This window comes from Schistocerca nitens, chromosome 9 (genome assembly GCF_023898315.1).
Source record: "Schistocerca nitens isolate TAMUIC-IGC-003100 chromosome 9, iqSchNite1.1, whole genome shotgun sequence".
Classification (NCBI taxonomy): Eukaryota; Metazoa; Arthropoda; class Insecta; order Orthoptera; family Acrididae; genus Schistocerca; species Schistocerca nitens.
In genome coordinates this window covers 160,826,972-160,844,955 of record NC_064622.1, presented here as the reverse complement: position 1 = coordinate 160,844,955, position 17,984 = coordinate 160,826,972, and the positions used below count along the sequence as shown (strand labels likewise).

Sequence of the window (17,984 nt, the reverse complement as noted above, 5' to 3'; positions counted from 1 at the left end):
CCAGCATCACTATCTTCTCCGGCTTCGGCTGTTAGGGAAGAATGGGCTGCTGTCCGTCCACATACGTCAGGCACCTCTTCGAAATTGTCTCCAGCAGAGTTCAAGCCGTCATAAAGGCGAATGCTAGATACTTCTTCTTCTTCTGCTGCATATCCACTAATGGATTTTGCGATCACATTTGTCAAGTCTTCTCTATCTCTTCCAGCACGGCTCAAGTCGCCGGCGTTTCTTATTCCTGGCCACTGTCTGATGTTGCGGAGCCATGACGTTTTTCTTCTGCAAATTCCTCTTTTGCCTTCAGTCTTCCCCTCAGTTATCAGTTTAAGAAGGTGATACCTTTCATTTCGTATTACATGGCCTAAGTAAGCTGTTTCCTTACGTTTGATTGTGGTTAGCGGTTCGCGGTCTCTTTTTACTGTTCTCAAGATCTCTCCATTTGTTTTTCTTGCTGCTCACTGAATTGTAAGTATTCTTCGATATAATCGCAGCTCAAATGCTTCCAGCTTGTTCACGGTGTTCACTTTCAACGTGCAACTTTCCACGCTATACAAAAACACCGACCACACGTAGCTCTTCATAAATCTAACTTCGAGGTTAAGTTCAAAGTCTGTGCTAGAGAACACTTTGTTAAAATTCATGAATGCGCTGCGGGTATTCTCTATTCTGCATCTGATTTCCATGTCCGATGACCAATTTTCGCACAACCACGTCCCCAAGTAGTGCAATCTATTCAACCTGTTTATGGGTTGATTATTATCCATTAATTGCTCATCTGAACTGCGAGTGCCTATCATAAATTTGGTGCTGATATTCAGACCCACATTCATGCTTTGTTCTCCCACTGTAGTTAGAAGATCTTGCAGCTCGTTCATGTTATCTGCAATGAAGACTGTGTCATTTGCGTATCTTATGTTGTTAATCCATACCTCATTTACTTTTATACGTATCTCATAATCTTCAAGCGCTCCCTGGAATATGTGTTCTGAGTACAGGTTAAAGAGGAGTGGTGAGAGTACACAGCCTTGTCTATCTCCTCTAAAGATGTTTTGTGCTTCTGTCGATTGGCCGCCAGTTCTGACCTCAGCAGTTTGATTCCAGTACAGATTTTCTATGCAACGAATATCTTTCCCGTCTTCTCAAAATTTGTACAAGCTTATGGTGTTGCACTCTGTCAAACGCGCTTTCAGAGTCTATGAAGCGCAACATTCTTCCTCAGATCGTAGGACTTTTGAACAAATACCTTAATCGCGACCAATGCTTCCCTCGCACCTAGACCCCGTCTAAATCCAAACTGTGACCATCCCATATCCCTATCACACTTGGTTGTGATTCTATGTTGGATGACCTTGAGAAATATCCTTAGGTTGTGGCTTATCAGGCTAATTTTCTGTAGTCTCCGCATTTTCTTGCATTGTTGTTCTTGGTCAAAGGGATGGAATGTGACGTCAGTCATTTGTCAGGAAATTTAACCGTATTACTAATTTGATTGAATATTTTTTGGAAAACTGAGATGCCGTTATCATCTAATAATTTCAGAATTTCAACTGGTATTTGATCTGGACCAACTGCTTTTCTATCTTTTGCCGTTCATATTGCTCTTCTTATTTCATCTTTTGTGATGGCTGGACCCGATAGATCCTCGTCATCTTTATTTTCTATTTCAGGTCTTTCATCTGCAAAAAGATTGTTTATATAGTCATCCCTGGTAATTTTCTTTTGCTGATTCTCCTATTCTATTTCGTCTTGTTCATTTTCTGTATTTGAGAAGATTTTCTTACGACATATAACTGCAGTTTCCTTTATCTTCTTATGTAAGCTAAAGTCGTCATTTACACTCCTGGAAATTGAAATAAGAACACCGTGAATTCATTGTCCCAGGAAGGGGAAACTTTATTGACACATTCCTGGGGTCAGATACATCACATGATCACACTGACAGAACCACAGGCACATAGACACAGGCAACAGAGCATGCACAATGTCGGCACTAGTACAGTGTATATCCACCTTTCGCAGCAATGCAGGCTGCTATTCTCCCGTGGAGACGATCGTAGAGATGCTGGATGTAGTCCTGTGGAACGGCTTGCCATGCCATTTCCACCTGGCGCCTCAGTTGGACCAGCGTTCGTGCTGGACGTGCAGACCGCGTGAGACGACGCTTCATCCAGTCCCAAACATGCTCAATGGGGGACAGATCCGGAGATCTTGCTGGCCAGGGTAGTTGACTTACATCTTCTAGAGCACGTTGGGTGGCACGGGATACATGCGGACGTGCATTGTCCTGTTGGAACAGCAAGTTCCCTTGCCGGTCTAGGAATGGTAGAACGATGGGTTCGATGACGGTTTGGATGTACCGTGCGCTATTCAGTGTCCCCTCGACGATCACCAGTGGTGTACGGCCAGTGTAGGAGATCGCTCCCCACACCATGATGCCGGGTGTTGGCCCTGTGTGCCTCGGTCGTATGCAGTCCTGATTGTGGCGCTCACCTGCACGGCGCCAAACACGCATACGACCATCATTGGCACCAAGGCAAAAGCGACTCTCATCGCTGAAGACGACACGTCTCCATTCGCCCTCCATTCACGCCTGTCGCGACACCACTGGAGGCGGGCTGCACGATGTTGGGGCGTGAGCGGAAGACGGCCTAACGGTGTGTGGGACCGTAGCCCAGCTTCATGGAGACGGTTGCGAATGGTCCTCGCCGATACCCCAGGAGCAACAGTGTCCCTAATTTGCTGGGAAGTGGCGGTGCGGTCCCCTACGGCACTGCGTAGGATCCTACGGTCTTGGCGTGCATCCGTGCGTCGCTGCGGTCCGGTCCCAGGTCGACGGGTACGTGCACCTTCCGCCGACCACTGGCGACAACATCTATGTACTGTGGAGGCCTCACGCCCCACGTGTTGAGCAATTCGGCGGTACGTCCACCCGGCCTCCCGCATGCCCACTATACGCCCTCGCTCAAAGTCCGTCAACTGCACATACGGTTCACGTCCACGCTGTCGCGGCATGCTACCAGTGTTAAAGACTGCGATGGAGCTCCGTATGCCACGGCAAACTGGCTGACACTGACGGCGGCGGTGCACAAATGCTGCGCAGCTAGCGCCATTCGACGGCCAACACCGCGGTTCCTGGTGTGTCCGCTGTGCCGTGCGTGTGATCATTGCTTGTACAGCCCTCTCGCAGTGTCCGGAGCAAGTATGGTGGGTCTGACACACCGGTGTCAATGTGTTCTTTTTTCCATTTCCAGGAGTGTATTTGTTGCAGTCGTTCCAACTCTTTACATTGTTGTTTCAGCCAGTTATTTTTTGCTGCTCTTATCTCCTTTCTTATGACTTTCTGCATGTCCCTACGTTTGTCCTGGTTTATTTCGTTTTTGTACTTTCTTCTTTTTTTAAAAAAAATTAATGCCAAAATTTCGTCTGTCAGCCAATTTTTCTTTCGTGTTTTCTGTTTGTAACCTATTTCATTTTCCACAACGTCTGTCACAATTTTATGTATTTCGTCCCATACGTTGTTTATATTTGTTCCTTCTCCTAGTTGTGGTTTAAATGTTTCTGTAACTCTTCCCCTGATTTTTGTGGTTACCTTGTTTTCGATATCTTCATCCGTAAGGCGATCGTATTCTATTTTCCACTGTTGTGTATGTTTTTGGACATTTGTAATTTTTATTTTTATTTCTACTAATAGGTGCATGCCCTCGTTACCGAGGATGCAAAGCGCTTGTTTAGCAGAATGTAATCTACTTGATTCCGTACTATACTGTCAAGGGGGTCAACTGGAGCTCTCTATGTGTACAAGCGTCTAGTTGGTAACTCAAACCAAGTGTTTGTTATCTTCATCCTTTACTCTTGACAAAAATAACAAAGCCTTTCGCCTCGATCATTAAGTACCCATAATCCACATGGACAGGCTAGTTCTTCAAATCTTCCCCCTCGTATTTTAGAGTTAAAATAAACCATTATTATCTCATGTTCTTCCTTTTACCAGCCTAAGAAGTTGCTTCAACTCTTCGTAGAACACTTCATCTTCAGTTGAATCTGATGTGGGCGCGTTTACTTGGATGATGTTGACATTAATTGGAATGGCATTAAGTTTAATTAAAGCCAGTCGATCTGAGTGGGGAAGAAATTTATTATAGATTTCGAAACTTCTTCTGAGGCAGTTAATCTCACGCCTTTTCTGTATCTATTGCCTTGATTCCCTGAATAGTAGATAGTTCCCCCGTGAACCTCACACATTCCGGCATGTGTCCACCACGTCTCTGCCACTCCTAGAATATATGTTTTCATTCTTCCCATTTCCTGCATTAAGTTTGCTTATTTCCCAGATTCATACAAACTCTGTACGTTCCAGGTACCGATCCTTACTTAGTTTCGAAGATTCATGTTGCTACTCTCAGGAGCAATTAACACAGTTCCCACCGGAGATCCGATAGTGGAACCATTTATACCTCCTAAAAATTTTGGGTTAAATATGCTTGTCTTTTTGGCTTATGTGATTCTCTTGGGAATTATTGTCGGAGGTAGTTTCCGGTTGCCATCCTCCCCATGTGCAGGGTGACACAGAAAAACTGGAAAATTTTCACAACCCAATAAAACTAGAAGTGATGAAGGAAAGAAATTGCATTCATAGTAACTGAAACCTTACAACTTTGCCATTTACGAAACACTGATGGCATTTATCATTTTTAAAAAGTTACGTCCTTTAGATGGCCTCCTCCTGTACGAATACATTTGTGAAATCTGCTGTTGAGATTCATCATTGACCGCTGCAACATCTCAGCTGAAGTACTGTAAATTACATCCGCAATTCTCTGTTTTAAGTCATCCAAGGTTCTTGGTCGAGTCCTGTAGACTTTTATCTTGAGGTACCCCCCCCCCCCCAAGAAAAAATCACAAACGGATAAATATGATGATCTAGGGGGCCAAGGAATGGTACCGAATCGCTAGATCACACTGTTGCCAAGCAATTCTCGCACACGTGGCATTGATTGCCGTGCAGTATGTGAAGTTGCTCCGCCCTTCTTGAACGTTAGGAAAGTTATTCAGACAAGTGTAAGGAAAGTTCGTAACATCTCCACATAACGATCGGCATTGACAATTATTCCTTTTCCCTGTTCATTTGTGAAAAAATACGGTCCGATAATCCCACATGATGAAACGCCACACCGTAGTGTCACTTTACTAGCGTGTAAAAGGCGCTCATGAGCGTCATTATGACTTTTGTTTGCCCAGTAACGGTAGCTCTGTTTATTCACATAACCTGTGAGATGAAAATGTGCCTCATCTGACATCCACAACTTGTTTAAGGATTCACCGTCATTGTCTATTTTTGTTATCACTTGTTGACAGAATTCTAATCGTAACCGGAAATCATTGTCCTTCAATTGTTCCACCATCTGTAGTTTGTATGGATGAAATTTTAAATTAAGATGTAGAATTCTGCGAACACTCTTCCGGGACATTCCAACCACTGCTGCTTGCTTACGAATTGAACGCCTTGGACTTCGTAAGACAGACTCGTGTACATCAACGTTCGCTGGAGAACGCTCACTTCTTGGTCGTCCTGCTGGTTTCTTCTTGAGGGCAGATCCAGTCCTTTAAAAATTATTAATCCATCACTGTATCGCGTATTTCGGCGAAACGGCATCATGACGTTCTAAATTATAAAAGCTATAATATCTGATGTTTTCATAACTATTACAATTGATTGACTTAATCCTATTTCTACATCAAAGATTAGAAAAATTACAGAAATTAAAAAGCGCTACCAAACTGTCATTGTTTTTTTAAAACATTTTATGGCTAACGCACGCTGTTGTCCGTTCCACTGATCCATGATTACTGAAATGGCGTTCTGTTTACTCGCTAACTGTCACCAATCCGCAGTGCTGCCAGCTGCCCATGGCTGCCACTACTCATTTCAAACATTCCCGTCATTCTGTGTCAGCGTGTAGTAGACAGCCGCTCTTAAGCTAGAGAACACGCGCTGCCGTGAAGCCGATCCTCTGGGGCACAGACGCCGCCAACGGTGCTGGTTTTGGTCCACCCCAGGCGTTTCATTTCCCCGGTACGACCCACATCTGGGAGGCATTCCCCTATCCGCCCTATTAGCATCTGGATCATTTTGATCAGATAGTGTATGCTGTCACATACTAGTTTAATAATCCTTTTCTCCCGTTTGTAGCAGCATCATGTAGCGAAAGCAACTGTCTAGGTCTCTGTGACACTCGCTGCCCCACAGCGCTATGTAATTGCTGCACTGTCGACGAATCGAATATTGACCATCGGTCTCTGACTGTACTGCAGGTGGAGACAAAGAAGTGGAGGCTTCGCTGATGGACCTGGCGCAGCAAGTGGGCCTCCGGGTGTTTCACGAAGACGTGGAGCTGGGCCGGACTGTTCCCAGCGTGCTCCTGGGCCCCTCCAGTTGCGAATCGGAGCCGCCACCCGGCTACCTCCACCACTTCCAGGTGACTGGAAACTTCACGCCGGTCACAAAGCACTGCGCCTTCGGCCAAGTGGACCGGCCGGACGAACGACAGGACCCGGTGAGGAACATATTTTGAAGACTTTCTGGATCTGGATGCAGATATTGATGTTCGTTTATGTACGATGCTCACTCCAAAGCAAGTCCACAATGCTTTTTTTTTAAAAAAAAAACTTCCAATTAATTTTCCATATTTTTGATATTTTTTGCAGTATGTTGATACATTATTGAGAGAATAACTGTAATACTTCCACATAGTCGCCATCCCTTTAAAGTGGGTTGCGCCACTGCGGAACTAAGACTTGTAAACCTGTGTGGTAAAAGTCAGGATCAGCACGTCTGAGCCACTGTTTAGGAGCCTTTCCAAGGGCGTGATAATCTTCAAATCTAGTTCCACGACGGTATTCCTTAAGTTTACTGAAGAGGTGGTAATCCAACGGTGTCAAGTCAGGATAGGTGGGTAGGTATTTCAGTGTTGTCCAGTCGTCAACGTTCTCGGAATCCACCTGACGCAAATCTTTTTCAACTACTTCAATATTCTGCACATTTTCGCTTCCCCCTCTCCAATTCGGATTGGCAGTTAGTTCAGTGTTACGCGTTTTTCAGCCAGAATTAGTTTGTGAATACGCTGCACAGTGGAATCCGTGCGGTTTTCGGTCTGCCTCTGCGCGGGGTCCGCAGTATTGGCGTGCCCACATTCACCAATAATCTGCTTGCTCAACGAATAACTGTACTGCGATCGACAGCGCCATTCCCATACACGCTCTTCAGTCTCTTGTGAAACTGTGTCATTGTCTCCTTATCACATCACAGGAACGCTGTAACAGCACTTTTCTTCAGACAAACATCAAGTGAAACACCTTTTCTGAGGGAGCGCTACGCCAGCGTCACTGGTGGAATCCTAAGCACACTCTGGGACCCGGCGCTCAGCCAACTAAAATGACAGCGTCAATTGAGAGCCACAACCGCCCACGAAGGAAGCCACAGAAGCACTGAGAGTCGGGGGTTCGCACCCAGCTTTCAGTCATGTCGTCCCCCTCCCCCGCCACGCTCCCCCCCTCCCCCCCCTTCCCCTGCTCCAACTGACGCGTTGTGCCACGATGTAGTGCGTAAGGGGTGGCGAGCGATCGCAGAATAAAGGAGGCGGAATACAGAGAAGACAATCATTCTGCTGGTATCACCTGAAGATGACGGCAAGGTCGAAATATCGCGTTACGAAGAGGACTACACGCGGCTGGACACCTGAGAACAGTGTAAACAGCAAATGTGTAGAACGAAAGTTGGACGCATTTCTTTTGGAGTGACCTTCGAATAACCGCAACAAGGCTCTACAACCACAACACTACAATGTACAATCATCAAGTTCATTTACGTGACGCACGTACACACCTGATACTTGATAAGAGATAAGAGCAAGGCGACGGCTGACCAGAACTACTGAGACATTACCCTAGACAGAAACAAAAGATTTCACATGTATGGTGCCAACGACGATTTCCTGAGTATGGAACTGAATTTTAACGCATATACGAGGGCGTGCTGAAAAGTAATACCTCCGAAATTTTTTTCCTGTTCTCAATATTGGTGAAGCATATGTCATGCTTATTACTCGGTCGAGTTTCCCGCTTCGCTTACGCAAGTTGCAAACCTCTGCCGCTAGTGGGCTCGGAACTGTAACGTGTAACGTGGCGGTGTGTATCTTAAGTATGTCGGTGAATGGGAAACAGCTCAGAAAATTGAAAGAAAAAATTGGTTCAAATGGCCCAGAGCAGTATGAGACTTAACTGCTGAGGTCATCAGTCCCTTAGAACTTAGAACTACTTAAACCTAACTAACCTAAGGACATCACATACATCCATGCCCGAAGCAGGATTCGAACCTGCGACCGTAGCGGCAGCGCGGTTCCAGACTGTAGCGCCTAGACGCGCTCGACCACTCCTGCCGGCAAATTGAAAGAACGAATTCGAAGAACTTGTTCACCCATGGAGGACCCTCTGCTTCGGAATGACAATGCCAGACCACACACGAGCGCTGCGACTTCTGAAACAATCCGAGGCCTTGGTTTTACCGTCTTCGATCATCCTTCATACAGTCCAGACTTGGCCCCATCCGATTCTCATCTGTTTCCAAAACTTAAAGCACAGCTTCGAGGACTTCAGTTTGATGATGGTGAAGCGGTGCAAGAAGAGGTGAGATTGTGGCTCCGTCAACAAAGTAAAGCATTCTACAGTGATGGTAACAATAAGCTGGTCCCTCGTTGTGAGAAATGTGTTCGACACCAGGGTGACTATATTGACAAATTCCCCGGCACGAATCCTCCCGGCGGACTTGTGTCGAGGTCCGGTGAGCCGACCAGTCTGTGGATCGTTTTTAGGCGGTTTTCCATATGCCTCGGCAGTGCGACTGGTTCCCCTTATTCCTCCTCAGCTACACTATGTCGGCGATTGCTGTGCAAACAAGTTCTCCACGTACGCGTACACCACCATTATTCTACCACGCAAACATAGGGGTTACGCTCGTTTGGTGTGAGACGTTCCCTGGGGGGGGGGGGGGGCGGTGTCCACCGGGGGCTGAACATAACCCTGAAAGAGTGGTTCGGTGTGGGGCGGCGGAGGGCTGAAGTGGACTGCGGTAGTCATCGTGGGGTTGTGGACCACCGCGGCTGCGGCGTGGACGGAGCCTCTCCGTCGTTTCTAGGCCCCCGGTTAACATACAGTACAATACAATGTTGACAAATAAAGATTTAGAATTATAATAAAGTTTGTTTCCTTTATTAAATTTTAAAACTTTCCACATAAAAAATTCGGAGGCATTACTTCACAGCACGCCTTTGTAATGCTATGACACTTTTGATCACTTTACACATCTGTATACTTGAGCAACAGTCTAAATGGTAATAAGTTCGCTATTTGATTATTCTTTTATTTCGCTCTGGAAACTATCGCAATTTCGGGTTCACAGATTCGCTATTTGGTTTTTCTTTTACTTAGCATTAGACGCTATTGCTACTTCATGTCTATAATAATCTTTTAGTTTCTCATTATCATTATTCCATGTGTCGTAATCGTAAAACGATACTTCTGCACACTTCCCTGTCGCAAAAAGTCGTAACGAATGAGAGACGACTGCTGTCTGCTTCTTCACGATGTACGGACGACACAATATAAGCAGCTAGTTCCATTGGCTCTACGATCCAAGAGCTTGCAAACGATTGCTCACGCATTTCCTTGCAGGTGTAAGGAGGAAAACTCAGAGTAACTATTATAAGTCGCTAAGATGGAGGATGTGACAGCGCCAGGAAGTGTTAACCGTCACATACGATAGCCACTCCCTGCATCTACTGGTTATACTACGCACTCGCCTTTCGAAATGTGCCTCGTGACATTTTTTCTGGTGTTGTGAACCTCGTCCATACATTGCTAGCCATTAAGCAGCAACGTCATCAAGACAGCGTGCAAGAAACGACAACTTTCCGTGTTTTGCTCAACGTGCTACGATATGCAAATGTTCAGCATTTCAGAGCAGCCCCATATGGATAGAAGTAACATCATCTACACGCTGCTTATACGGAAAGCTTACGAAAAAAAAACAAAAACAAAAAAAGAAACACCATTTGAATGTTGGTTCATTGTGAGGAGACAGCTTTATCTCTCGTGTAAGAAAGGGCCAGCATCTGATGAAATAAGACAGACCCGGTTTATTGTTCCGCTTGATAACACCTCGAGCTACTCTGGAACTCACGTGTGTCATGCGAATACTCAATCGAAATATTCAAAAGGGCGATACTGCCATGAACAATATTAACTGCGTCATGGAGGACAGACATAGCTGCGGTGACAAAAGTCAAGAGATAGCGATTGAAAATATGCAGATGGCGGTACCATCGCGTACGCAAGGCATAAAAGGGCAGTGCATTGGCGGATCTGTCATTTGTGCTCAGGTGCTCCAAGTGAAGGGGTTTCCGACATGATTATAGCCGCACTTCGGGAATTAACAGACTTTGAACGTGGGATGGTAGTTGGAGCTAGACGCATGGGACATTCCACTTTGGAAATCGTTAGGGAATTCAATGTTCCAAAATTCACAGCGTCAAGAGTGTGCTGAGAATACTAAATCTGAGGCATTACCTCTCACCACGGACGACGCAGTGACCAAAGGCTTTCACTTAACAATCGAGAGCAGCAGCGTTTACAGTGCTTAACAGACAAGCAACACTGTGTGAAATAACCACAAAAATCAATGTGGGACGTACGACGATGGTATGCGTTAGAACATTGCAGCGAAATGTGGCGCTAATGGCCAACAGACGACCCACGCGAGTGCCTTTGCTAAGCAGCGGCTCTCCTGGGCTCGTGACCATTGCGTGTGGAGCCTAGACGACTGGAAAACCGTGGTCTGATCACATAAGTTCCGATTTCAATTGGTAGGAGCTGATAGTAAGGTGCGGCGCATGCCCACGAAGCCATGGACCCAAACTGTCAACAAGGCACTGCGCAAGCTGGTGGAGGCTCAATAACGGTGTGGATTGTATTTACATGGAATGAACTGGGTCCTCTGGTTCCACTGCACCGGTTATTGACTGGGAATGGTCATGTTCTACTAACATTTGCAACCATTCATGGACTTCACGTTCCCAAACATTGATGGAATTTTTATGGATGACAATGCACCATGCCATCGTGCCACAATTGTTAGCGACTAGTTTTCTGGCCACCCAGATCACCCGACATGAATCCGATCGGACATTTATGGATAATAATCGAGAGGTCAGTTAGCGCACAAAATTCTGTTCCGGCAACACTTTCGCAGTTATGGACTGCTAGAGGAGCAGCAATGCTCAGTATTTCTGCAGGGGCTTCCAATGACTTGTTGAGTTCTTGCCAGGTCCAGTTGCTGCACTACTCTGGGCAAAAGGAGGTCCGACACGATACTGGGAGGTATTCCATGACTTTTGTCATCTCAGTGCAGATATAATAACGTACCATATTAACTAGTGGGTTCGTAAGAGCTGATGGTATGATTCGAGCGTGGCGCAAACCCAGCGAAGCCCTGGACCCGAGTTGGCAACAACGCACTGTGCAGGCTGGTGGTGCCTCCATAAAGGTGTGGGCTCTGTTTGCATGGAATAATGGACTGATGGACTGGGTCCCCTGTTGCAACTAAACCGATGACTGGCTGGAAATTACGTTCGGCTACTTGGAGACTATTTGCAGCCATTCACGCCCTTCATGTTGCCAAACAACAATGGAAAGTTTATGGATGACAATGCGCCATGTAACCGCCAAACAGCCGGCCACTGTGGCCGAGCGGTTCTAGGCACTTCAGTCCGGAACCACGCTAGTGCTACGGCCGCAGATTCGAATCCTGCCTCGGGCATGGATGTGTTGATGTCCTTAGGTTAGTTAGGTTTAAGTAGTTGTAAGTCTAGGGGACTGATGATCTCAGTTTTTAAGTCCCATAGAGCTTAGAGCCATTTGAACCTTCAGCGTGCAACAGTTGTTCGCAACTGGTTTGAAAAACATTCTGGACAATTGATGCAAATGTTTTGGCCTCCCGACTCATCACAAATGAATCCAGTCGAACATTTATGGGTCATAACCGCGAGGTCAGTTCGTGCACAAAGTCCTGCACCGCCAACACTTTCGCAATTATAGACGGCTATAGAGGCAACATGCCGCAATATTTGTGCAAGGAATTTCCAACGACTTGTTGAGCCCATGCCACGTCGAGGTGTTGCATTACGCCAGGCAAAAGGAGATCAGACACGGTAATAGGAGATATCCCATGACTTTGTCGCCTCAGTGTACTGTTCGCTCGGCCGGATCGTGTAGCTACGTCACGCACACTGTGTCAGGGAATTGCTCGTTTACATGAAGCCAATTATCGACACAGTCAGTGCGACGGCATCTGCAGCACCAAGGCCTGTGAGCATGGCGATCACTGTTGCGGCTTCCCTTGACGCGGCAGAAAGTGAGGGGCGCCCAGTGACACACACGGAACTGGCACCACGTCGTCTCTTCCGACGAGTCCCAAATTGCGTATAATATGCAGAACGTCGTCCCTTCCGACCTGTCCCAGTCTGTGCACACCATCGCAATGGCCGCAAATGTGTGTGTAGACTAGCGTGGCAATGGAAATGAGCGTTTGGCCTTATGGGGCAAGCCCGGCCGCCTTGGTGCAGGTCTTATTACATTCGACGCCACATTGGGCGACCTGCGCGCCGGATGGGGATGAAATGATGATGAAGACAAAACGACACCCACTCCCTGAGCGAGGAAAAAGTCCCCGACACACCCGGGAATCGAACCCGGGCCCGTGGGACGACAATCCGTCAGGCTGACCACTCAGCTATCGTGGCGGACAGTGTGGCAAATGAAAGTTTCCAGATTGCATTCAGCATCATTCCGGCTCAGCAAGTTGCGTGACGGAGTGGGGTTCTATTGAGTACACTATCCGATCACCTCCTGTTCAAACAGACGGTGATTTGGACAGTAGGCGTCACTTTTCTGCCTTGATAAGTCTAATGGCTCTGCTCCATCTCCCAGATCTCTGTGTTGTTATATCTCAGCGATATAAAACAAGACTGCTTGTTGGTCGTTCTGTCCCGATCTGTCTCGATACAGAGGCGTTGGAACCTTCTCAGGACGTTCTCCATTCCTCCCACCCGTTGAAAACATCCATGAATTGTCGAGAAACTGCCATACTATCTCTCCCCAGCCACTACAGTTGATGAAACCTGGTATAGGGTTAAAGCAGAATGGGAAGACATACCCGTATCTGTCATTCACACTCAATTTGATTCGATACCCAGCCCAGTTAAAGCGTTGTTTGTGACAGCGGTGGGAGCTCAGTGTGCTAAATTTCGCACGACGTATCCCCCAAATCAACTTCACTGTATCTATTATTCCTACTACACTGTATACACACAGCAAGTAAACTTTTGTTATTTGTTCTCTGGCAGTTACAATGGCCGGCAGTGTATACGTTTTGTATGTCTGGTGCCCTACAACTTAGATGAATATTAAGAGCATCATTGTCATTCAGAAATAGACAAAGAATTACACGAAAGGTTATTGTTCTCAAAAACTCTTGACTAATTTTGGGCCGGACACTTCTTTGTAAGCAAACAGAACTGTAATAGACGTATAAAATTGTTGCAACGTGTTGTTTACTGTTCGCTATAAACACTGTCGTTACTTTGCTGTACTGTGACAATCAGCGTCACTTACGTGTTTTCCTCACATATTTTATACCACATATAGTTGGGTTGGGTTGTTTGGGGAAGGAGACCAGACAGCGAGGTCATCGGTCTCATCAGGGGACTAATGACCTCAGCAGTTGAGTCCCATAGTGCTCAGAGCCATTTCATCGGTCTCATCGGATTAGGGAAGGACGGGGAAGGAATTCGGCCGTGCCCTTTCAAAGGAACCATCCCGGCATTTGCCCGGAGCGATTTAGGGAAATCACGGAAAACCTAAATCAGGATGGCCGGACGCGGGATTGAACCGTCGTCCTCCCGAATACGAGACCAGTGTGCTAAGCACTGCGCCACCTCGCTCGGTAGCACATATAGTGCTTACGTCTTTTGGATTCCCATAATCAGCATAATCATGAGGTACGATCCTAATCGGGTAACTCTAATAAATATATAAATAAAAATAGTGCGTATTAAAACTGGAAAGATTCAGAAGTGGGATTAAAATCCTGTTGTGATTTTGTAATGGCACTATTGTCCTAGAAGAAGACTTGCAGAACCTGTTGAAAGGCATGAGCAGTTAATTCAATTCAGAGTGTGATCTGAGCGTAAACCGAAGGAAGAAACGATGAACTGAGTAGGAATGATTTTAGCAGCGAACTTGAGTTCAAAATTGGGAACCACGTACTTGACGTAGTGAGGGAATCTCCTACGATGGAAGCAAAATAACTTGTAATAGGGTAAAACAAAGAGAACATGAGATGTTGATTAGCACAGGCAAAACGAGCATTCGTTGGAGGAAGAAAGTCGTCTAGGATAATCAGACATGGGACATAGCTGCAGAAAGAATTTTCTGGGAATGTTCGGAGCTCAACACTGTGTGGAAGTCAATCATGCATTGCAAGGAAATCGGGTAAGAGGATAATTGAAACGTTTGAAATGTGATGTTACAGGACTGCGAAAGCTAACCACACTGATACTGTGATGAATTTTGCCGTGTAATGTTACGCTTATTTATCGCGGGGTATTTCATCGTATAGGTGATAGATTTTGAGCAGTGAACGGACGCTACGAGACTTTAACTTTGAGGCATTATTACGTTTGTTCTGGAAGAGTGTAGACCAGCCTGAGGTGACATGAGTTATTATTTGCAGCGAGTTAGCAGCTGGGCTTGAAAGAAGACGTGTTCGGCTCGATCCCATGACTTCATCAGCCATTTTTTTAAAACAGAGCTGCGAAAAGCGCAGTTACCTAAGGTGCGAGCGACAACAGGTAAATTCGCAATTGTTTTGTTCGTACGGACTGTTGCTGAGACAGCAACTACTCAGGAGAAAACGGTTATGTAACACTGCAGTCAGAGACTCAGCATGGAAGGAAATGTATGCCAAACATTAACAAGACAAGGTGAAGGATGATACGACACGTGTAAGACTTCCATGATGTTAGGGAGGGCTTTAGAGAGCGAAAGTTGTCGGAGAAGGCTGTAGTATATCCAAGAATAATAACTGAGGACGGAATGTGTAACTGCTCTGAGATGAAGAGATTGAAATTAAATCTTGGCGTGGCACATGAGACCATACAAAAACTATGTAAACAATGGATGCATCTGCACGACCAATAACAGCCTGATACTATTTCCATCACGAAAACTTAGGACACGAACGTAAGGGTCAGAAAAAAAATTATGAAAGGTAGATGGGCAAATTATTTATTTCGAATACTGTTGTATGCGTTAAAGATTTGTTCCCGATATCAAATCAGTTAATTCTCTGGCGTTTTTCTTATCATTTGCTATGCTAATTAGCCGTCGTCCAATTGGGTATCACATTATGAATACTCATAATACGTTTTTGTGTGCTATGTCAAAGCTTCTGTACAATAATTCTGAAGCCATGTGTACTACATTTAATTGTTTTCTGTACTCTATGTATAACTTTCATCCCTTCGTTCATTGATATTATTGCCAATCGTTTATTTCAAGTGTGAATTACACTACAGCTGAAAAGAGCATTTATTACGTTCGTTCTAATATTGCTGGAGATGTTACTACATACGAGTAAATTGCTTCTTGGAAAGGATAAAAATAAACATTTCTTTACAGCGTTAATAATAATTCTGATGTTTCCTTTCTTTTATTATTTGCATTTCTAAAGTGTTTTTCTTTCACTCTCCTTTCTAACACCTATGTGATGTGTTCACAGAATAATCCAGCTGGAGGCTTGCATTCTGACACGAGAATGTATTGACAGGTAACGAGAGTAAAATGGTGGAGTATATGTCACTTTGATGAAGAATACTAACGAAGCTGATACATAGAATTTGACCTGAAATTGTACTGAAATAAGTTTACGTAACAACAAGAAAAGTATGGAACATCAGCTATAATTTAGTTGACAGCAGATTTCATACAAAGTGTAATGCTATGAAAAGATACTGCTAACTTCTACGTATTCCTTGTTTTATATGTCTTACTGATGGAGATATAAACGATTGAAAACCACATTAGTTTAACTGCAGAAGGTACTATTTTATTAATTTCCAATCCATATGCTCTGAGTTTCTGCTAACATGTTTGTTAAATAAGTACTGTCAGGAAGAAACAGATTTGCTCTATTGTAAAGCTACGTTTGGTAATTTTCACAACTGAGCAAGCAATGGAAGAAATCTGTTGGATATAATTTCATTTTTGCTATAGTTGTACACGACAATAATAAAGACTCACGAAGATGATTTCTGCCTCTAATAGTGTAGAGTATTACATTGCTAAAACAATGCTGTTTACTTCATAACATTCTATCAGCGAATAATGGTTGTATGCAGTGAAACAGTCCCTAATCCAATATTATGGTTTTACAGTACTGATAATGAACTGATTTTGATACAGTTTATTCACTGCAATGCTGTTGTTATAAAAAAAAAATGAAAAAATCCTTGCGGCAAATGTAGACATTTGCTGTAGATGCGTAATATAATATTTCAACTCCGCTTCACAGCTAATCATTGATAATGTTTGCTAGTGGAATTGATAAGAGCAGCAATGTTGTAAGGAAGAACGAGACGTTCTGATGAAGGAAATAAAATGAATAAAAGTTTTACTTTAAAACTGGTTTTCGTGGTTAGTTATTAATAGGGTGGCCCAAGACAGCGTATCGGTAGTAAATGTTTGAATCGCCAATGCTGGGGCGCATAAAAATGCTTACAACAAATTTAAATCGGACTTCGCAAATCATGAAAAGATAATGAAGGCAGGTTCTATGATTGGTTATACAAATTTGCATATAGGCTGCCACAATAGCGGTCGTTCCAGACATTAGTAATACCGCACCTCCTATCATAGAGTGCGTCTACATCGGGAGCTAAGGCAGTAGCGAGAGAGGGAGACAAGATCCGTCACTAAAGAAACTAGAATAATTTGTTTCAACAGACATTAGTTCACATTTTTAAGAGTTACTGATTACGCTTACATAACTTTCTTCGTCTATGGATTGGGATGACACACGCCCCCTTGAATGCGGTGACATAGTTTAGATTCTAACTATGCGACGCCATTCAACAAGTAGTGAGGTGGTGGCTGTTAATTATCTGTTATTCTCATAATCATTTCTCTTTAACTCACATTCACATTAATAATTCAGTAACTTACTTTACAATACATTGTGCAGAGTTTTAGCTTTATATACATTTGAGTTCATAAATAATAGATGGTAGTTCTATTTACACAGTTATTGTCTTAACTCAGTTTGGGAACTGCATTGTCCTTTTCTTTTGACTGCGACGTCCTCAACGTACTTTTTTGTTGTCGATATTGGATGCTACATAGTCGTTTAACTGTTAAGAAAAAGAATGGTTTACACGAGGAATAAAGGTTCCAGTTTCAGTTTCTCCACTGATTTCGTATAACAATAAATTATGTGTCTAGACGTAGAGCCGTTGTCGACGTAGAGATCACGTGTAACGGGTGACAATTCAGGATGACCAATGGTACCAGCCCAAGGATTAGGACGCAAGCAAGGAGTTGTCTGTCCGGACTGTCATATGGCGTTGTAGGATGACCAGGATGTCATTCGGGTAGGGTTCAGGTGCTCAACAGGTTTCGGAATCATGAAACAGTTGCACAAAGGGATGATTGATATCTCAGCACAACACACAATGGTTGTACTGAAAGAAACACATTATACATAAAAATATAAAATTATCGTTCTTGACATCAAACACAGAGAAATAAATTTAAAACTTTTTTTGTATTTGCCTTCGAGATCCGTTGAATTTTCTGCCAAGGGATATGACCTTTCGTAAAGT

At 44.4% G+C, this 17,984-nt stretch overlaps 1 protein-coding gene across 1 annotated transcript in view; it reads left to right on the top strand.

The window, feature by feature from the left end:
* Positions 1 to 16,415, top strand: part of LOC126203049 (uncharacterized) — a 77,417-nt gene extending 61,002 nt beyond the window's left edge. Inside the window, exons 6-7 of the mRNA XM_049937287.1 lie at positions 6,310 to 6,551; positions 15,887 to 16,415. Of these exons, the coding sequence (XP_049793244.1) occupies positions 6,310 to 6,551; positions 15,887 to 15,931 (287 nt within the window). The 3' untranslated portion in view covers positions 15,932 to 16,415. The remainder of the gene's footprint in view (positions 1 to 6,309; positions 6,552 to 15,886) is intronic.
* Positions 16,416 to 17,984: the final 1,569 nt, after the last annotated feature.